Raw genomic sequence first — 21,849 nt, 5'->3', positions numbered from 1 at the left:
ATTTTATCATTTTTTTTTTTCGTAAGTTTCCTTAAATACGTGTAAGTAGGTGGTTGTTGCGTATTAGTACCCAATAAAACCGGTTTGGATCGGCATTCGTATCGAATCCATTAAACATCGATTTCAACCCGTGCAACTCGACTCGCGTTTTTTCTTTTTTTTTTTTTTTATTTTGAGCAAGTTGACTACTATTTTTATAGATAAAAATACCAAATACATAAGAAGTTAATTCAAATAGAGGGGCTTAATTATACAGACAAAATAGGTGGATCTTTTCTATTGTAAAAACTCCACAAAAAAAGTGATATTTAGATTAAAGGGATGTTGCCAAAAGGCTTGCGTCGTCGCTACCCATTTCGCCAAATTGTGTGCACATTAATTCTTGAAACAATAAATTTTCCTAACTTTTCATACTTTGAAATAAAGGAAATGGCACTTGATATCACTGATGATTAGGGTCAAAGTCCAATCCTGTACCACAGAAGAGTTTGATGTTACGTTTATGGTGATGCTTGAATCCCCTTCAAGAAATTTTTTTTGCAGGCCCAGTCTTTTTACTTCAGTAATTGCCATCAATGCTGCTCTAGCTTCCCCTGAATTTGGGTTCACACTGCAAATGAGGTCAATGATTGCATAGATGATTTCTCCTGAGTCATTCCAACATATAGAAGCTAAGATACTTCCTTAGTCTCTGACTGCAACATCAAACCTAAAGAGGAAGGTCTGGATGCCTATTTTCCATTATTACCTTGTGATCATTATCATTGACCCAAGCTGCTGAGTGTTGTTGGAAGGTAGAAAGAACAGACTCAACAAAAACAAAGGGAGATGGGGATGCAGGAATCTGATTTGTTTTTGAGAAACCACGTGTTGTTCATAGCTATGATGGCAAAAGAATGTTGTTCTTCCTCTGGAATTTTTAGAACCACTGAAGGATTGAAAATATTTTTTATCCAAGTAGAGAAAGGCTATCTTGCAAATGAGGTGATGTCAATTGGACATTTTGAGTGTCTCCACAATATTCTAAAGTATATACTGTTGAGGAAAATATGGGAGATATCTTCTGATTTAGTGTTGCAAAGAGGGCAAAGTATTTGATCTTCATCAAAATGGATAACATTGTTGATCTTGACTTTGGTGGGAAGGATATTGTGCCTTGTTTTCTAGAGAAATAATTTCAGTCTATCTTACAATTTTAATTTCCATAAACTCTTCCAGTTTAATGGCTGATTGTTGGGATTGAAAAAAATACTTCCTGTAACAAGAGCAGCATAAGCTGATTTAACCGAAAAATTTATAGAAGAATGATGAATCCAATTGATCATGTCTTGGACTTGATGGAAATTATGATTGGCTAGAAGGATTTTTTATATTTCTCTCGAAGAGTTTTCCGATAAGAGAGTATTGAGGATAAGGACATTCCAACACCTTGGTTCTTCTAGAATGAGCTTAGAAACAATCATGTTAATATCAGACTTTGAATAATTGTTGGGATTTGGATGAGGTATGGAACAAGGAATAGTAGGGACCCAGGGATCCGTCCAGACCTTGGTAGAGATACCATTATTGATTTGAAAATAGACATTACAGTGAAGGAAATCTCTTTGTTTAAGTAAACTCTTCCAGAATCGAGAATCATATGACTTAGAAGGGACATCCAGGAATGATTTGGATCCTAAGTATTTTTTGAGATGACATCCTTCCAAAGATTTGTTAAACTATTGAGAAGAGACCAAGCATATTTAGTGACTACGGCATAGTTGAAAGAGGACATATTTTTTATACCAAGACCTCCCATAGATTTGGGTAAACAAACGGACTTCCAAGACTTGGGAGTGAATTTCTTTCTTTCACTATCCTCGAATCCCCACCAGAACCTTCAAAAGAGGAAATCCAGATTCTTAGTCATTGCTTTTGGGATAAAGGATGAGGACATGACATATGAAGGTATGGAACAAGCAACTGCTCTTATGAGAACAATTTTTGCAGCTTGAGAGAGATTTTTTTATTTCCAACCTTGAAAAGTTTATTACGGATCTTCTCCATTAATCCACTTAGAAATTTTTTCTTATCAATACCATTAGAAAGAGGAAGTCCCAGATAATTAGAATTAAGAGGGGAAACTCTGAAGTTGAAAGAGCTTTTGACATCATTAATGGAGGCTTGAGTGGTATTTCTACTAAAGTGAAGAGAAGATTTTCTTTCATTGATACTTTGACCTGACCACTAGTTAAAAACTGTAAGGCATTCAGAGATTTTTTTAGCATCAAGAGTTGTGGCCAATCCAAAAAGAAATAGATCATCAATAAAAAGGAGATAAGTGATGAAGGGGCCACCTCTAGAGAGCTTGATACCCTTTAAACTGTTAAGCTGTTCCTTTTTTACAATGAGTCTAGACAGAACCTCAATACCTAAGATGAAAAGGAAAGGTGAAAGCGGGTCTCCTTATCTTAGACCCTTGGTGGGGTGAAAAAAACCCATGTGGGGATCCATTGATGATAATTGAATAGGTCACAGTTGAGATGCACTCCTGGATTCATTGTTAGAATTTCAAGAAGAAATGACATTTCCATGGAATCAAAGGCTTTTGCCACATCAATCTTTATGACCATTTGTCCAAGTTTGCCATTTCTTTTTTTCATACTGTGGAAGATCTCCTGGGCTGCATAGTCTTCTTATCTTGAATTAAGCGACTATGGATAAAAGCAGATTGGCACGAAGAGATAATGTTAGGGAGGATGGTTTTAAACATGTTTGCAAGAATTTTTGCTATAATTTTATAGCACTTATTTGACAGACTTATGGATTTGAATTGATTAATATCATTGGGATTGTCAACTTTTGGTAACAAGACCAAATTAGTGCGATTGAGTTCCTTCAGCAACTTCCCTTGGATAAAAAAACTCTTTACAGCCGTAATCAAATCAAAATCAAATTTGATTACCTCCAAAAAAGTTTTGTAAAATAGACCCGTAAAACTATCCGGTCCTAGAGCCTTGGTGAGAGGAAGTTTTTTTTACCATGAAAGTGATTTCCTCTTCATTTGAAATTTTGTAAAAAAAGTCATTTTCGTGATCATAAATTTTCCTTGAGAACAAATTTTCAATGTCAACAGGGGGAGCGGGGTGAGTGGAAGAAAAAATTGCTTGGAAATGTTCTTGGATTTTGGAAGAGATTGTGGTTTGGTCAGCCGTCCAATTGTTTCTACCTAGCTTGAGGCAATCAATGTTATTTCTTCTACGTCTAATTGAAGTGGAGGCGTGAAAGAATTTTGTATTAAGATCTATGGAAATAAGTCATGTATTTATAGATTTTTGCCTCCAAAGTGATTCATCTCTAAGTAGCAGCTCATTGATGTTTTCTTTTAGAACAACTTCCAAGGTGCAGGAGGGTGATTGAGAATCTTTTTCTTGAAGAGAAGAAAGTTTGAACATTAAGGCTTTAAGATTAGATTGGATGTGACCAAAGGTGTTATGATTCCATTCTCCAAGGGCTTTCTTGGTGACTTTGAGTTTTTTTGGAGGTTTCAATTTTGAGTTTGAGTTTTCTTGGTCACTTTGAGTTTTTTAAACTTAAGCTTGCAGTAGATCAAATTTTAGGCTTTTAGGCCTTGTTTGTTTTCAAAACATATCTCATCTCATCTCACCTCATCATTACAACGTTTTCAAATTTTCACATAAAATAAAATAAACAATTCACTTTTTCAAAACTTAAAATAAAAATAATATTAAAAAATATATTCTAATAATATTTTATTCAATTTTTTTACTTTAATCTCATTTCATCTCTAAAAACAAACGAGACATTAGAAATTGAGATTTAGGTTTTCAATTTTCACTAAATTATTATATGAATTTTAAAAAGCTCGAAATAAATAATTTCGTCAATATCTGATTAGAAAATAGTGGAGAATTGACACTTGGACGTACTAATGTCATGCCATTTCAACTAATCAGAAACTAAAACATGGCATACTAATATTATACAGTAATCTTTTATTAATTTTCTAATGGGAGATGGACGAAAGTAATTTATTTTAAATTTCTTGGTATCAATTTACGAAAGTAGAAAACCTATTCCTCAATCTATAGAAATGTGAAAAATGATTTTACAATTAATCTTTTTTTTTGATTTTGTTATAATTTAATCTTTAGAAGGTCTAGTTTGTTTTTATAAAATATCTCATCTCATTTCATCATTATAACTTTTTCAACTTCTAATACAAAATAAAATAAACAATTCAACTTTTCTAAATCTCAAAATAAAAATAATATTAAAATATATATTCTAACAATAGTTTATTTAACTTTTTAATTTTAATCTCAATTCATCTCATCTGCGAAAACAAACAAGCCGTGGTGTGAAATCTCAATTAATCCTACCAAAGGCATGCAGCAGCAATAGAATTGAGATACATAAATGTTACTTTATTAGTTCATCAAGCAATTGGTAAAATTAATATCCATGCATTTTTACCTATGACATGAGTCGCTAATATTATTCTTTAAACACTCTTATAAAAATTATAAATTTAAATTCTTTGAATATTCCATTGGTTTTCCTCTTTTAAAGTACATGCTCTCACATTTAAGATGATCCTTAATGTGCTTTATTCCTAATTATTCAAAATGCAAACATTTCGGTTGTAGCCTCATTCGATCAATAAAAGTTAGACAGCTAGACTAGCTCGAACATTAATTGCAAAGAAAGGTGAAACATTACATACGTTACAATCCCCTAAAAGAGCAGTGATGAATTCTAATCGATCCTAAAGGGTTGGCCTAAGTAATGAAGGTCTTAATTTGGAGTATTATTATCTTCAAAATTTAAGGTTCAACATTTCAAGAGTGTAAATAATCATTTAGGATTACATTTTTTAGTGAAAAGTCTGCGATTTAACTAGTTTTGTGAATGAAAACTTCTGAGAGTATGGTATACGGGATCGAGATTTACTCTGTAGGAATGAGTCTGAAGGACTCCACCTTGGAAAAGTTCCCAACATAAAATTTGAAAAAAAAAAAAAAAAGCAGCATTACATTCGTTACAAATCTAAGTCTAAAAAGAGTGAACTTATTGAAAGAACCTGAGGAATAAATAAACAAAGCTAAAAAAAAGACATAGGGATAAAGAAAGAAAGAAATCAATCTAGTCACTATTTGGAGTTAGGCTATTAATTTATGAGAAATGATTTAGTAACAAAAATAAATCATAAAAATAAATCTACAAATTGATATGACTTGATATATATGGTACATTAGATTGTAAAATTATTTTTATAATTATAAAATAGATCTAACGTATCATATAAAGTCACGTTAGTTTACGAGTCTACTTTTTTTAAATATTTACATGACTGTAGCAGTTGATCTCTTGATCTTGTTGACATGCATATATGGTGTTTTTGGCCAAGAAAATCCCTCAATTCTCAAACACACACACATCTCATAATTATGAAGTCACTATTATCAATTACCAATTATCCACAAACATAAATAGGGCAAAAAGTTGGTGCCACAAAATCCTTATCATTCTTTAATTGTCTGTGTTATTCCCAGTGAAGCAAGCAGCTAGCCAGCTATGGAACATTACCTGGAGCTAGGGTTCTCGGCAGTAATTTTCTCCCTAACTAATTTTAAATAGAGCAACACTTTGGTGTAGTCAGGAAGGTTGTCTTTGATTACAGAAACTTGTTTGAAATTCTCAGCCCATGCATGCAAGCGAGGGAAGGTGTTGGGTTCTAGCAGCTTCACCCCTTTCATTTCTTCCAAGCATTTGAACAAGTAACTAAGCCATCCATACACTATGTCTACCATTCCTATTTTGTCTCCACCGAAAAATTTTTTGTCCCCAAGAGCTTGCTCTTCCAAGATTTTCAGAAACTCCAACACTTCTTTCATTTCATCCCCCCGATCTCTCTCTTCTGAAACTTGGAAAAATACTGAGAAAATGGGACGCTATATGATCAGAGAAGTAAGTTATTAGTCAATCATTAGCATGATAATATCATGGCTAGCTAGTCTATGAAGATGTTTGTGGTGGTGATTGATAATTATGAATGTTTAAAGAAAAATTCTATTCTAAACATGTTTTTGTTACGTTTAACTCATTAAAGTGGATTCCATAACGATGATAAATATGAGTAATGTTACATACAATTGCGGAATGCTTAAGCGCCGTACAGTCACTTTAAAAAAAAGTAAGGTCCACTATTAAAAAACTAATTTTTTTTATATGAATCTCGTATTTATTTACTTTTTTTAAAATCATTGTACGACACTTGCACACTCACAACTGTAACTATCATTTCTCTAAAAATTTTGATGTTTTAACTTTTTTACAAGTATAAGAATCTCATAGTAAGTGTCTTGATCTAACTTATAAGAACCAAGATTTATCATGTTTAATAAAGTCTTATAATAGGAACAGAAATTCTACATTGACTAGGGTAAGAAAACGCAGCAAACCCCACTCGGGATGGGAGAAAGACCACAATTTCAATAGACAATACTTGACACTTTTAATGACAACATAGGCCTTAAAATAGGGTTAAAAAATAACCACCCAAATTCAAATACTTGCATAAAATTATTTCATTTCATCAAATTATTACAATTTTTTTAAATTTTCACACAAAATATAATAAATAATTCAATTTTTTTAAATTCTAAAATAAAAATTATATTAAAAAAATTATATTTTAATAATATTTTATTCAATTTTTAATAAAACATCTCATTTCATTACATCTAAATTGTGAAGCTAAAACTACCAAAATAAATCCTAACATCTTACTCAAAGTGCAAGCAAATCAAACTTGATGGATGGAATTCATGAACAAGCAAGTTCACACACACACATATATATAAACTGTAATAATTAGAAAGAGATGATAGAGTTCATGTGCAAGTCAAAACTACGTACGTACCTTATCGTCTCCGAATTTAATCCAGAACCGAGCTAAAGCCCTCTCGTGGGCATCCTTCGGCAGCAGAGGGTAATTATGAGGCCAGGTGTCTTCGATGTATTGAAGGATGACGACGGACTCGGCTATAGGTCTGCCGCCATGAACAATCACAGGAGTCATCTTGTGAACAGGGTTGTACTGCAGCAGCATATGGCTCTTGTTGCCGAGGTCTTCTTCTATGTACTCATACTTCACACCCTTCAGCTTCAGAGCCCATATCACTCTGTGGCTATAGGGGCTAGGCCAAAATCCCAGAACCTTCACTTCTTCCATTGCGCTCTAATGATCGATCTGTAATCAAAGATCTAGCAGTACCGAACTAGAGGATGAGTCAACTCATTGCAATAATGTACGTTCTTTGGAGGTTTTTATTTTCAGGTGAGGTCTGGATAAGAAGGTAAGATGAGTTTAAATGAAAATTAAATATAAATATTATTAAAATATTATTTTTTAATATTATTATTATTTAAAAATTTAAAAATTTTAAACTATTTATTATATTTTATATAAAAATTTTAAAAAATTATAATAATTAAATGATATGAAATGAATTACGATTAAGGTTCAGTTTAGTTGTAAGATTTAATTAAAATCAATTCAGTTCAATTTAATTTTAAGCACATTTAATTTTTAAATGATTAAATTCATTTCAATTCAAAATTTTTTTACACGTGAGATTCATATTTTTTTTAACTTAATATTTTTTTATATATTAGACTCATAACTTTTTTTAATTTTTTATAAATAATATTAAATTTATCTTAAACAATTAAATTTATTTTAAATAAATCTTACCTAACTCATTTTATTAACTCAATTTACTGCTATATACGTAAAGAGATCATTTCAGCTTAACGTACAAATACAGCCTAACTCTCAAAATCAAACGGAGGCTAGTCAATAGCCGTCTTGTTCGAAGAAAGTACTAACCCTACTTTGCTAGCTGGACACGTGGTGCAGGCAAGGCACTCGGATGCACACGTGGGTCTTGGGCCTTCTACAACCAATGACTAGGGCCCAGTTGGAATTGGCACCAAACCTTCGTCTAGGCATGGGCAGGACTTGCCATTGGAGAGTGGTATCCAAATATTGAAAAGCCCATCAATTCTAAGGATTTTTCCAAGAGCATTTGCATTGAGACTTTTTATAAGCATGTGACTTGTGAGATAGAAATAATGAAGAGAAGAAATCAATTCTCAAAATATCTCCTTATACTTAAAAGGATCTTTTGCCTAATGAACAGTAATCTTATTTTACACTTTTCTTCTTCCACAAAATCACCACTCAATCACTACAACGTCCCTCTCTACACCATAAAATCACCACGCCACACCACCACGACGTCCATGAAACCCACCACAGTAATGTCCCTCTCTGCATTCTCACAGCAATATTCTTTGCAAAATCACCATAAAATCACAACACAACAGATCATGTGAAGAGAGAGAGCATGAAAAGAGCTAGGACTTCGGTTGGAGGAAAGGAGGAAGTGGAGGGGTCATCGGTGAAGGAGGAGGCTACTGGTGGTGGTGCGGGAGTGGCTAATGGCGGCACTACAGGGAGAAACCCGTACGTGTAAAGGGTCTGCGTGCGTGGGGTTAGGGAGAAGCTACAGGTGGTGGGTTCCATGGAAGTGGTCCACAGCGTGAGAGGAACTCGGGATGGTGCTTGGTGGAGCTAGGGCTGAGCCGTAGTGGCGCAAGGGTGGAGAACTTGTGCGTCGAGACTCATTTCGGGTTGCTCACGTGTGGCTGAGGGAGGAGCTGCCAAGGGGCTTCGACGGTGGAATTTGGTCACTAAGGTGAGGAGAAGATAGTGAGGTGGTCGGTTACGCCACAGGGTGGTGCATGGCAGCATTGGGCTGCTTGAGGGAGGAGATCGAGTGAGAGAAAGGGAAGACATGTGGCTGAAGGGGAAGGAGAGAGAGAGAGAGGGAGAAAGGGAAAGTGAGGGGAAAATGTTAGGTTTGAGATTTTAAATCCTAACCCTTCATCTTGAATCCTCGATTTAATCTAACGGTAGAGGTTTAAACTTTGATTTAATCTAACTTAAAATAGATAATTAAAATATAAATATTATATCATATACTTAAAATCAACTTTAATTTAAAAATACTAAACTTTCATCATTAAATAAATGATGAAATTTTGCTAGATATTTTTAAGAGAATAAAACCATCTAATTAATTAGAATTTTTAATATAATTTAAATTTCATAATAAATGAAGAACATGAATGAAAAGTAATTTTACTCTTATTTATTAGATTATTTTCAATGTTTAGAATCACACTTTATTTTTTCCAATTAGGCAAATGTGGATACTTAAAAAAAAAAAAAAAAAAAAGGCAAATGTGGTAAACGGGCTTTGCACGTTTAATTCGTAAATGCATTGAATGGAACTGGGAACATGTTTAACACGTTGGTTTAAATCAATAAAATTATAGGCAAGCCTTTCTTCCTCCCTTCTCATAACCTTCCTTTCACGTTCCTCCTCTTTGCTTATTCAGAACGTAGTAGTAATAGACTCGACGTAGGAGTCAATCATTACGTGGATTGGGTAAATATTGACCGTCCACGTCACCGAATGCGGAGCCCTCATAAGATGGACGATCCAAATACAGCTTGATCATCCTCATTAAAAAATGAAAAAGGAAAAACAGCGTTATAGCATGCATAAATAATAATATAGACAAAAGTCCATATAGCAGTTTTCGGTGAATAAGAGAAGGGGAGAGAGAGAAACAGAGAGAAAGCTAAATCGGTAAATCCTCCGCACGTTATCTCTATATGCCGTTTCTCTGCAATTCCTAATGGATTCCAATCGCCCAGCGTCCGGTTCGTATTGCTCTCTGCTCTCGGGACTCTACTTCTTTTTCTGTTTTTGATTTATTTTTGTGTTGACGTTTTTTTGGTTTGGCGATTTATTACTTTGGGAGATCCGATCGGTTACTCTGATCCTGGGATTTACGTTCAATCGGCTTTATTTCTTGAGTCTTTGTGGCCCAAATTTTCAGTTTGAGGTCAGGTGGTTATTTTTGGTTGCCGATATCGGAAAACGAAAGAAAATTTGGAGTTTTGAATGATCGAGTTTTCGGCTTTTTCATCTTATATTATATAGGAAATTACGTCTTTTGGTTTCCTTTTTTTTTTTCCGTTTATATTTTTCCGGATAAAGGTGGGTATTTGACGATATTGACTTTTATTACCTTGTTTGAATAAAAAGGAGAGCGGACTTCTTCAGCTTGCTGTTGACCTTTGCTTTGATTCGCTTTCTTCCTGGGACAATAAGTTTAGCCATTCAAGTCTCAAATGATTCCGGTCGGATTAGGTGTAGAGATGAGATTTGATGCACCTCGGTTCTCTTCGATATTTGATGTTTGTTCCTCTTATTAAGTGCTGCGGGTAGTTCTATTACCCTGCTCGTTTCCATGGAAATTTTCTTTATAGAAAACCTTTTCAATGAGGAAAATAAAATTCTCTATGCAGGAAATATTTTTTATTGAATTTTGGGGTTGGCTTCTCTTTCAATTCGTGTCTTATTTCGGCAAACAATGCTAACCCACGTGGATGTGACAAGAGCCAATTTGTTTGCTAGAACTTCTTAGTTCTTATCGATTGTCTTTCCTTTGCTGTCTATTCACATTCTTTGCACCTCCCTCTCATCCTTCGTACTTGAGCTCTAGCTCAATTTGGCATCTCCTCCCCCTAGAAGAATAGATCAGCTGTGCAAAAGATCCACCTCCATAACTTCCGTACCCCTAAACCTCTTATGATCTCTATTTGCTTATCAAAATAAATAAATTACTAATAAAAAGGCAACTGAAAGAACCTCTACTAATCAATGGCATTATAAATGGTACTTCCAAAACAAGGGTACCCAATTCTCTTCTCCTCCGGGAAAAAAAAAAAGAATCATAAAAGGTATACTTAACAAGTGTTCTCGAACAGGATCATGATTTTATTATAATTATCATGGTTGATCATAGCTCGATGGAAATAAGGTACACTGCATCACGGAATGTATAACCTTGAGAAGTCAGGTGTAAAACAGTTGGATGGATTCTTGATGTGGAATCTGAGTATATAAATTCAGTAGGTTTACTTATCAAAAAAAAATATAAATTCAGTAGGTTTAGTTTTTATTTTTCTGGAACCTATGCCAGTGATGAACGTATTGTCCTTCATTTATTTATTTTTTCTGCGGTGACTAATATATTTCCTATAATATTCTTTTGACATGGCTGTCCATAGTATGCTTTGCTACTGGGCTCTGTGCTCGTAGTCTCATGTCGTTATCAGTCATTTGAGATATGAGGGTTTTGGACTTGAAACATTATTGCACACAGGAAAAATATTTCTATCTACAGCCCATGATACATACCTATGGTCAATCAAATGTTTTAAAACTGGAGAGCGAGACATTTAAATTTTTACATTTTTAAGAATCAATGGAATCACATGATTGCCAAGTACTTTATTCCATAATCTGAGTACATGCTGCACTTTCCAGATAGTGTGTGTTCACATCGATTTTCATTTGGTATGTTGGAGATATCATGTCATTTAAAATATAGCAGGAATTCTTTTTAATGCCCTGATGTTGAGGTTGTTGTTGAATGATAGTAAAGTTTTTAACTTTTTACTGTCAGTAGGTACTCAAAAATTATGTTTAGTTCATTTATTTACTTTATCAGTTGGCTTAGTCAAGATGAAGTCATCTGCCAACCTTTTAATACTTTTGGAAGTTGAAGGGTGATATAATATTTTGCAGCTAATAGCCCTCCACCAAAACCCTGGGAGCGGGTAGGGTCCTCATCCGGCCCTGCTCCTTTTAAACCCCCATCAGGTGGCAGCACGAGCGATGTAGTTGAGGCTTCAGGAACTGCAAAACCTGGAGAAATAGTTCCTAGTACTGGTCAAAATGCGGCTATTAACAGGAATGCCCTTGGCAGGCCTGTTCCCACGAGGCCTTGGGAGCAGAGTTATGGGAACAGCAATTATGGAGGTAATTATTGATCTTTAATGGAAAACTTTTCCCTTTTCTCTCCCTTTCCCTTTCTTATGGTTGTTTCTGAATCTTTTGAAAAATCACCCCCTGATTTACAGGTTATGGCTCTACAATGGGCGGCTACAACTCTAACTATGGTTCTGGAATGTATGGTTCATATGGTAGTGCAGGGGGATGTATGGTGGGGGGATGTATGGTAACAACATGTATAGGGGAGGTTATGGTGGGCTTTATGGATCTTCTGGCATGTATGGAGGTGGAATGTATAATAGCGGTCTAGGAGGCTCCATGGGTGGTTATGGAACGGGTATGGGTGGGCCTTATGGAGTTGAAGATCCAAATAATCCTTATGGTGCTCCTCCATCTCCTCCAGGGTTTTGGATTTCGGTTCTTCGGGTGGTAAGGCATATGATGCGTTGTCTAGTTTATTTTTTCCTATATTGAATTACAAACACATTATGCACATGGTACATAAAGGTGCTTATTTGTTTTCCTTGTTTATGAAGTCTGGCATTACTTGCCCTTGGGATTGGCCTTGTTGGTAAGTCTTTGGATGGGGCTCTGTGTACCTCCGGGATTAGTCGGGACGCTGTTTCCGGACACTCGGTGCCAATCAAGAAAAAAAAAATAATTCTTTGGATGGGGCTAGAATAGATCTTGAGTTCAATTTTTACCATCTCCAGTCCTACCAAAATGGAAAGGACAAGAAAACTGATGTTTCCAGATTGGTATTGTGACTAGATGTTTCTCAAATCATGTCTGCTTCTTCAACTTACCATCCATATGTTCAATGTATCTTCATCATCCAAAAAAGAAAAAGAAAAACCATCCGTATGTTCACATTTTTCTAGTGCTGCTTTAACTTATCACTTAAAAAGGCTTGTAGGTTCTGACCATGTTGTTAACAGGTTGCTTCATATTGTCTCTTGCTTCTTTCTTAATTGATTTCCTTTTTCTTTCCTTGTGTGCTTTTGATGAATATGAAGAACCTTTTTGTGGTGAAAATTGTAACTACTGAGTTGTTTTGGGCCCATGATAGTTTCCATCTAGTTTTTCTCTCTTTTCTTTTTTCTTTTTTTGTGAGAATATTTCCACTATGATTGACTTATTATTGCATTATCTGATATTGCAGATGCAGGGTGTGGTAAACTTTTTTGGTAGGATATCGATTCTCATAGATCAGAATACACAGGCCTTTCACATGTTCATGACTGCAATGCTTCAGGTGCTCTCTCCATATTGTTTCCTTGCATCTGATTATATTCTGTATGAACACATAAAAAAGGAAAAAAGAATCGGTATGACACAGAGCTGCCATCTATATTTTTTTTTTCTTGATAGCATTCTTTTTGTTTTTAGGAATCTTTAAAACCATGCCATCTTCTCAATGGTAATATAATTGTGATCCATTTTCTTCAATTGCAGTTTGGGTCCAAAAGACTGGTACCGATGATAATTTATTTCAGCTACTGCAGCCTCTTGACTGATATTTAGTCTAATTCCAAGTTCTGATCTATTTGTTGATTGGAAAAGTCCAATGCATTTTTAGAATACCTTTTTGGCTACCCTACTTCAGTTTTTGTTCTGAATTATCAGATCGCCCTCTGAATTATCAGATGTCTAGTAGATACAATTCTTTTTGCGCAAAAAGAAATAGAAAATCTCAAAAATGAAATGTCCTTCTGAAGTCAAAGTGATCAATGTCATCTTTTTGTTTCACTGTGTATCTTGGGAACTTATAATTTAACACCTAGAGTATTATCTGTTTAGTTTTATGTAACATGGCTTTTGTTGCAGCTTTTTGATCGCTCTGGTGTATTATACGGAGAGTTAGCTAGATTTGTGTTGAGGATTCTTGGCATTAGAACGAAGCCAAAGAAGATTCACCCGCCAGGCCCCCACAATGGTCTTCCACTTCCTGGACCTCACAATCCCCATGCAAATCAGAACTACTACCTTGAGGAAGCAAAGGCTGTTCCAAGTGGTTCTTGGGACAATGTGTGGGGAAATGACGCTGGCAACTGATGCAATGTTATTCTTCAGCGGGCACCGAGCGAACCCCTGCTAAAAGATTTTGAGATGAAGAGACGTCTCTCTGTTCACCGATATGAACTGGAGGAGATGATATACAGTTTTAAAGAGTCCTGGAGTCCTTGGTATCTCCTTTGTATGTTTGGGTTTGTGGTTCATTGGATAGACAGGCTGTTTATAGAAATGAGGCAAGAGATCAGCTGTGTTTCTTTCATTGAAGATTGAAATATTGGCCATAAGTTGTTTCAGATGCCTACGGAAATGCCCTTTAACTGTATTCTTGCAGGTCTATCTTGGATTTTTAAAACCTTCATTGTGGTATTTTCTGAATCAATAAACTAAAAGTGACAAGTTTTACAGGGAAATGGAAGGCCTCGTTTGTTTTCTGAAAACATTTTATATCATCTTATCTTATCTAATCATTATAACTTTCTCAACTTTCAATACAAAATAAAATAAAAGATTTATTTTTTTTAATTCCCAAAACAAAAATAATATTAAAAAAATATATTCTAACAATATTTTATCAATATTTTATTTAACTTTTTAACTTTAATCTCAATTCATCCCATCTGCGAAAACAAACGAACATAATTATTTTTTCGCCTCCCCCATCTTTTCTCTTATTTAATTTCTAGGACTTTTAGGTTGGATTTGGATAAACAGTTCATATGAGACGAGATGAGATGTTTTGGATAGTGGTTGAATAAAATATTGTTAGAATATATTTTTTAGTATTATTTTTATTTTGAAATTTGAAAAAATTGAATTATTTATTATATTTTGTGTGAAAATTTAAAAAAATTATAATGATTAAACGAAATGAAATGAGATAAACTATAAAAACAAACAAGGCTGCATCAGTCAAAATCCAACTGTTAATATATCATATTTAGCATTTATCTTAATCTAACCGTTGAGATTAGCAATATGTTGTCCTCTTTATCATTCATTCATCTTGATAACTTACAATCTAAAACGTGCATTCTCTCTCACCCACAACAAGTTTCTAAGTTCTCTTTTTTCACGTGTCCTAAAGTCTTAACTCGAAACAAGTCATTAACGAGTTACGTGGATGCATCCCCTGAAACTTGCCATAATCTCCTTAAGTATTAAAAGACTTGTTTTCAGTTGTGAATGTGTTTCCATCTGTCCTGAAGCGTGTTTAGATGCCCATGAACTTCTCTAATATCATACAAGGTGGTTTGTGTGCGTGACATCTGACATGATTGACAATTTATTTAGACCATAATTTTGTGAGTCCCTTAACCCTGCATGTTCATGCTTTGATCTCAATGGTGAAAGCGATAAACTGACCGTCGGAGACAACAGAAGAGAAAGACCAGATGAGTGAAGAAGAAAGAAGGAAAGAAAAACAAAAAAGCAGCTGCTATACATGGAGGCTAATTCAAGATATACATATGCAATAACAACACAACCAATTTCCCAAAACCCCTAACTCAAACAGGCTCAACCCCAGCTAAATCTCATCAATACAATAATAACGCACCGAAAACAAAAAATGAAAAAATGGGTACCAGCAGTTCTAGCTCACCGCCACGACAACCTGCATTATTGCATTTGTGATCAAATGTCGTTTCCTCTTTGGAACAAACAAAGTAAAAGCGAAAAGGAAGCTATTCAAATTCTATATTGCTTCACTAGCACTCAGGCTGTCAAGTCACTTTCTAATTATGTTCTCTCACCAATACCACAGAAACCTGACCACACTAAACACGTTGGTTTAAACACATACTATGCATAAGCAAGTTCAAGCTGCACCTGGAATAACTCTTAGAAATGCTCTGATGTTCTGTACCTTTAGATTAAAATATTTGATTACATATCTTCCATTTGCTTACCACACATGCAGAATTCCATATTTTTAGACGAAAATATATATATAAATAAGTATAACAATTTATGATAATTTTATATGCAGTCATATTTAAGATTCAAACACATAAAAACAAATGAAATAGGAAAGTCAAGAGAGCTAGAAATTGCACACAATAGAACGTACCAGGATTTTTTAAAGTCTCTGAAGTTGGTAGTGCAGGCAATGACATCTCTGTAAAATTTAATAACAGGAATAAGGACATTCATTATAATGACACCTCAACAAACTCCAAATATGCTAATCACAGAATCTTAACATTCATTATATTGATCTCTTAAAACTATGAGGAGTGAAACCAGATAAAAATGATATTCTGGGTAAGTTACCAGGTGCACAGAGAGACACGGATGAAATTGAGGATGATGTAGGCCATGGTGCTGCAATGTTGTCACTCAGGTCACATATAAAGCTGAAGCCTGTAGTATTGTCAAATATCATATCTGTGGGCAAGCTTCGGAGTAGACACCCTGCATTTGAAATAAAATACAAAAAAACCAATAATTACTATAGTATATTTATTTTTTTAAATTCATTTATGATAGTAGCTTTTTTATAACTATTTTTTATCACCAACCATTTATACACAAAAGGGAACACAAACACACCCTAAAATCTAGCATGCACTAGGAAATTTCCCTAAAATATCTTGGATGGTCATCGTTGTCCAACCTACTTGGTTACCATTTTCACGTTGTAACAAGAATTTTAATAAAGCAACCACATAGAAGTCCTTCAATGAAAACCCCTGAATATTGTAACACATACTACACAATCCAATTCCAAACTCTATGCTTTGAGAATCAACTGTTTAAATGTAACTAGAACATTAAGACCATGCCCATAACAAGAACGACAATAAAGACAAGATGATTGAAAGAAGTAAGCAGAAACAGTTGCAAACCTTCTTGTCCAAATACTGCTCCAGTGCAGAACCCAGATCCATAAAACAGAGAAAGTTCCGGGTCAGATAAAATAAAGGTATGGCAATGGGCAGAAAGCTATAACAAGATGGCATGAAGTGTACCTTGAATACTAAAATCTTTCAAGTCAATATCACAGAGCTCATAAATATTTGCCATAATTCCCCCTTTCCGTAACATGGACCCAAACACTGTTGCACATATTATGGCTTGTCGATTTGTTATTAGCATTTGCTTTTGAACCCCAGCAATGTAAGTATTTAATGAGCTACAGCAGGAAGGACTGGGAGCAGCTACATTATGACATGCTTGAATTACTTCAGAAGGCTGCTTAAAACTTAAAGGACAAACTGCACAAGAAATGTTCGTTAAGTTTAGGAATTAAGGCAGAAAAAAAAATCACAAAACATACGTAAAAGTGGACCATTTTAGTAAACAAACCACGCAATAAGCAATGCATTTCAACTAAAACAAAATGCATGCCTAAAAAAGAAAAAACAGATGCAAAACTGAAAATTGTACATAAAATGGACACACAAACGAACTATCTAAAGTTTGAATTTCAGGCTTGTGTGTGTGTGTGTGTGCATTCGTCAACAGTTAATAATAATTACTTGGCAATTCAAATAAAATGAAATCTTGAACTGCAATCTGTAAAACCCCGTCTAGGGTATGTTTGGGTGCTGAGATAATTACAGGGCTCCTTTTGACTTATACTTTTAAATATTTACTCAACAAACCAAAGAGAGATAAGTACTCAACATTATATTACGGGAATTATATATTTGCTCTGATCAATATTCTTTGTTCCCCTTGGGATATTTGCAAAAAAAAAAAAAAAAAAAAAAGAATTAAATCAAGGAAATAAACAAATAAATTGAAACAAGAATTTTGAAGATGACAATTATGAATAATGTAATTCATGCACCTAAAGTATGCTTTACAATGTTAGAAAAGCGCAGAACCTCACCAAGAAAACTAATGCCAATGCACATATATGAACATTTATATGTTACAAGCATGTGAAATACAATAGCACTGTACCTTTGTTGACTTTGCAGGCAGATAATATTCGAAATGCAGTATTTGCAGCATCTGACGGAAGTTTCCTTGAAAGATAGGAATAAACCACACGTTTACAATCATTAAGAGAATCAATATGATCAAGCTCCCCAACTATATTTTTGTTCTCGTTGATCGTCAATTGTCTTCCTGAAAGCTGAAAAGCAGCATCCATTACTGCAGTCTGGCAAACTGGTCTACAACACTCTTTAAGAGGATCAATAGTTCCACAGGCCTCCAGTAATTTGCTTGTGTTCACTGTTTTCTCAAAGGTAACAACATCCTTCACAGGACAAGATCCACCTGTAAGATTTGACGATTTAACAGAGCAAAGTGTAGGTATCGTTCTGTTTGCCCCTCTGCTAGCTAAGATATTAATGATATCTATAAAACAATAATTAGCAATAGCATCTTGCAAAACCAACTTATCAGAGTTGATGCTGTAGAAACCCTGGAAGATATGGAGTAAACTACTCAACTGTGGACAACATATTACATTTCCTACAAGTGCTGCAAATGGCTGAGAACAATCAGATGCTGTTTTGTCCATGACACTTGATATAAGAGAGAAATTTACAGGACATTTTCCTGTTAGAACTGGCTCATATCTGGCTGGAAAGGTTGGGTACATAGGTGGCAAAGGTTCACCAGGATTTGGGTAGTGGGGAATGACAGCTGGTGATATCTCAATAGGATCAAACAGTCCAGTAATAGGCGGATTAGCTAGCTCTGATGTGGAAGAAATGTGAGTAGGCACAAGCTGCGTCTGCAGTGCCACTAATTCTTGAAAACTGTATAACCAAATGATGAATAATAGTAACAGACGGCATAGAAAACCTGCAACCACAGATGTAAGCCTGCCTTCAGCAATGACATAAGTAATTTATTTTATAAAAGGAAATAATTCTTGTTTGAAAATTAAATTTTTTTATCAAATAAGAATTTTATTGATGAGAACTAGGCATAGCTCAGGTACGTGGGACATATATTAGAGCAACACCTAGGCATGATTGACTAGGGATACAAGGAATTCATGGATATTCAAACCATTGAATTCTAATACAATTGACAATTAATTGAGAAAAATTTATTCGGTATCTAATGCCAATCAACCTACATACCATTCATTAAACATTTCTAGAAGTTTCTTCATTGCTTTTCTTCGTTACTATTATTTATGTAATGAATACTAATGTCAAGGTGCCAAGAGAGAAAAAAAAGGGATTACTACTGACAAGGGTAAAATACACCAATATCCCTTGGATTTAGGCGAAAATACATCGACTTGCATTTTTTTCCCAAATACATCCAAACCCCTCCCTAGTCCATCTGTTCATCCCCAAACCCATCGAACTCCAGACCTAACTAAACAACCCAAGCAGGCAAGTTCATTCCAAGTTTCCCAGGTCCCTCACTTCCCTCGTTTATTCATAAAAAAGGAAACTGAAAAACACATGCACAGAATTTCATACCGCCAGCCATGCCTCCCAACACCAAACTCCCACATCAACTGCACCACATCCATCACAGACAACAACAAACAGTCCTGAAGCATACCTCAACTACACAATTTGGAGAGGGGAAAGGGGTTATAAGACAAATGAGTTGAGTATTTGGATCAGGCTTGAGGTTTGAGTTCATTTGGTTTGGTTTAACAGTAGCACAAATCTCAGATGAGCGGTGACACAGTGCCGAAGGAGGCAAGCGATCTAAGATCCCCCCCCCCCCTCTACACCTCACTATCACGTTTCTTACTCTATAAAGTTGAATCACTATTGAAAAGAAAAGCAGCAAAGCAACCAGTCACCCTCCACTGCTCGCTCTACCAAAACAGACAACTTCATCAATCATATTTCTCCAAGAAGCCAGCTCTAATCAACCCTGACCTCCATCACAATTACAACACCTTCACCATCTCCTCCAACTTGGATTAACTCTCTGATTCAGACTCCAATTGAAATCACAGCATGAGGGTTATAGAGAGGTTTTGAATGCACGTCAGCACGAGACATGGGTACCTTGTTACAATTCCAGATTTCTAAGGAGGTAATAATTAGACCTTAGAATGTTAACTCATTGCATAGGATAAAACTTGGACTCCATACATAAAACTGTTAAGCAGCAATTTCCAGGCAGCAAAAACACCATGAAAATAAGCCGGAAAAAGGGAATAAATTGTAAATCCATACCTCTTTCTAAATCGTGAACATGGTAGTAACATACACTGGGCATGTTTTGCATTGAGAATATTTCTTAGAAAAAAATGAAAGCCAATAATTCATTTGAATGGATACCAAAATCTCTGGATCAAAACAGCATCACACTAATAAACTAGCACCATAATAAATTTACACAACCAACAGAAGAGATTCCATTTTGAAGAGGAAGTCTTTAGTAAGGACAAGACAAACACCTTCAGTGACGTCTATTTGCCTTGTCCCACCAAAGAATGGCAAGGCTATAAAGGCAGCACCAGTCGAGGAATATATCTTACCCTTAAGATGACTAGTAGTCTGGAAATAGTCCATGATTCCACTAGCCCTTTGCAACCATCGATATTTATGACAGAAAACCCTAAATTAGCTGGTTAAAAGCCAGAAGATAGCTCACAGCAATGTAGCAACACCTGTACCACCTGCATTAGGCCCAACGTCAGAAAATGAAATTAACACCATTGGGAATGCAATCGACACATGAAGGCAAATAATTAACTCGGACAAATGAGGTGTAGGCTTGAGCATTTTCCAAGAGGCAAGCCAATTTTCACAGAAAGAAAATCAAGCTAGCGCACGAAAAAATTAGCCCAAAATCAAATGAGTTCCAAAATCATATTTGCTTACTTGGGCCGTAACACAAACATATGTCATGTTGAAGGTTTAGATTTGTCCCTTTAAATATGAATCTTATGGTATACACAATAGAAATCAAACCCACAATCAAAACACATCAAACGTAGTCCAACAGAACCTCATATCGATACTACCTTTACCCTTTCTCGCACTTTTTTGGCTACCAAACAAAAAATCAGACATCTCTAAGCAAGATAAAAGAACCACGCAGACAAGAAGAAGAAAGATACCTGAAGATGTTGGAGCCATGAAGAATCATGGAGCTAAAATTGTAGCCTTGTGATGTTTGGGATCAAAAAATGGGAGAAAAATCCCGACTTTTATTATTATGATTTTCCTGGGTCGATCGTAGTTGGGTACTTGGGTAGTATGAGATTCGGAAACCCCCAAGATCGGAGCTGGCTCTTCACTCAAAGAGAGACAGACAGTCTAGTGGAACTGTCACCCACCCTCTCTCTCTCTTCACCTTGACGTTGTAATCTAAGAAGGTAGGTTTTCTGGGACTTTGTGTTTTTGACTCTGGGAGTAGCTTTAACTAAAAAAGGTAAATATAAATAAGAGAGAAATTATATTTATAATTGAGAGTTATGTATATAATTTATTATGAAATACGAGTAAAAAAAAATATTATTTAAAAAAAATATTATTATAATTTTTAATGTTTTTAAATATAATTATATAAACTTATATGAATAGTTCTTATTTAGAGATTATATATAAATTAACTCTTAATCCGGACGATTATTATTTATTTTATATTTTATTATTTGTAAGTTTCTCAGTGTTTTAGATTATATTTGGGTAGTAAGTATTTTTAGGTATTTTATACATGATAAGAAAAAAATAATAATAAAATATTAAATAATAATAAAATATAAATAAATAATAATAAGATATTATGAGAAGTACTTAAACTAGGTCTTAATTTGATTTTTTACGAAGTAGGTTGATTTTATTTTGTAATAAATCAATCCAATTGTCTTCTATTTTGTTACCACCGATCCTTTACAATGATTAAAAAAAAAAAATCATATTTTTCTGATGAACCCACTGCTGCATATGGGAGGGAGAAGATTTTTTTTTTTTTTGGATAGTTCTCTCATAGATAAATTATA

General features: G+C 34.8%; 2 protein-coding genes and 1 pseudogene across 4 annotated transcripts; 1 reads left to right on the top strand and 2 right to left on the bottom strand.

Annotated features, from left to right (window-relative positions):
* Positions 1–5,431: 5,431 nt before the first annotated feature.
* On the bottom strand, positions 5,432–7,320 carry LOC121247836 (probable glutathione S-transferase). 3 transcript variants are annotated; one of them, XM_041146295.1, is made up of 3 exons: positions 6,926–7,320; positions 5,569–5,954; positions 5,432–5,537 (listed from the first exon to the last, which is right to left on the bottom strand). In XM_041146295.1, the coding sequence occupies exons 1-2, from the start codon at positions 7,235–7,237 to the stop codon at positions 5,586–5,588; spliced, it is 681 nt and encodes a 226-aa protein (XP_041002229.1). In that variant the 5' UTR covers positions 7,238–7,320; the 3' UTR covers positions 5,432–5,537; positions 5,569–5,585. The 3 variants fall into 3 exon arrangements, with proteins under 3 accessions (XP_041002229.1, XP_041002230.1, XP_041002228.1); XM_041146296.1 differs by having other exon boundaries at positions 5,432–5,954; positions 6,926–7,089; positions 7,126–7,320; XM_041146294.1 differs by having other exon boundaries at positions 5,432–5,954.
* Positions 7,321–9,636: 2,316 nt separating this feature from the next.
* Positions 9,637–14,280, top strand: LOC121246821 (annotated as a pseudogene).
* A 1,094-nt stretch (positions 14,281–15,374) lies between these two features.
* LOC121246955 (uncharacterized GPI-anchored protein At1g61900-like) lies at positions 15,375–21,240 on the bottom strand. The gene is made up of 8 exons (XM_041145281.1): positions 20,965–21,240; positions 20,380–20,520; positions 17,868–18,722; positions 16,928–17,173; positions 16,805–16,819; positions 16,230–16,370; positions 16,027–16,074; positions 15,375–15,570 (listed from the first exon to the last, which is right to left on the bottom strand). The coding sequence occupies exons 2-8, from the start codon at positions 20,411–20,413 to the stop codon at positions 15,494–15,496; spliced, it is 1,416 nt and encodes a 471-aa protein (XP_041001215.1). The 5' UTR covers positions 20,414–20,520; positions 20,965–21,240; the 3' UTR covers positions 15,375–15,493.
* Positions 21,241–21,849: the final 609 nt, after the last annotated feature.

Source organism: Juglans microcarpa x Juglans regia, chromosome 1S, assembly GCF_004785595.1.
Source record: "Juglans microcarpa x Juglans regia isolate MS1-56 chromosome 1S, Jm3101_v1.0, whole genome shotgun sequence".
Lineage (NCBI taxonomy): Eukaryota > Viridiplantae > Streptophyta > Magnoliopsida > Fagales > Juglandaceae > Juglans > Juglans microcarpa x Juglans regia.
This window is presented reverse-complemented; position numbering and strand designations above follow the sequence as displayed.

Coding starts and splice junctions, on each gene's coding strand:
- LOC121247836 (XM_041146294.1), bottom strand. CDS start 7,237: ATGGAAGAAGTGAAGGTTCTGGGATTTTGGCCTAGCCCCTATAGCCAC. Junction 5,955..6,925: donor TTAAATTCGGAGACGATAAG/GTACGTACGTAG, acceptor CTGATCATATAG/CGTCCCATTTTCTCAGTATT.
- LOC121246955 (XM_041145281.1), bottom strand. CDS start 20,413: ATGGACTATTTCCAGACTACTAGTCATCTTAAGG. Junction 18,723..20,379: donor GACTACTAGTCATCTTAAGG/GTAAGATATATT, acceptor CTGTGGTTGCAG/GTTTTCTATGCCGTCTGTTA. Junction 15,571..16,026: donor AGAGACTTTAAAAAATCCTG/GTACGTTCTATT, acceptor GCAATAATGCAG/GTTGTCGTGGCGGTGAGCTA.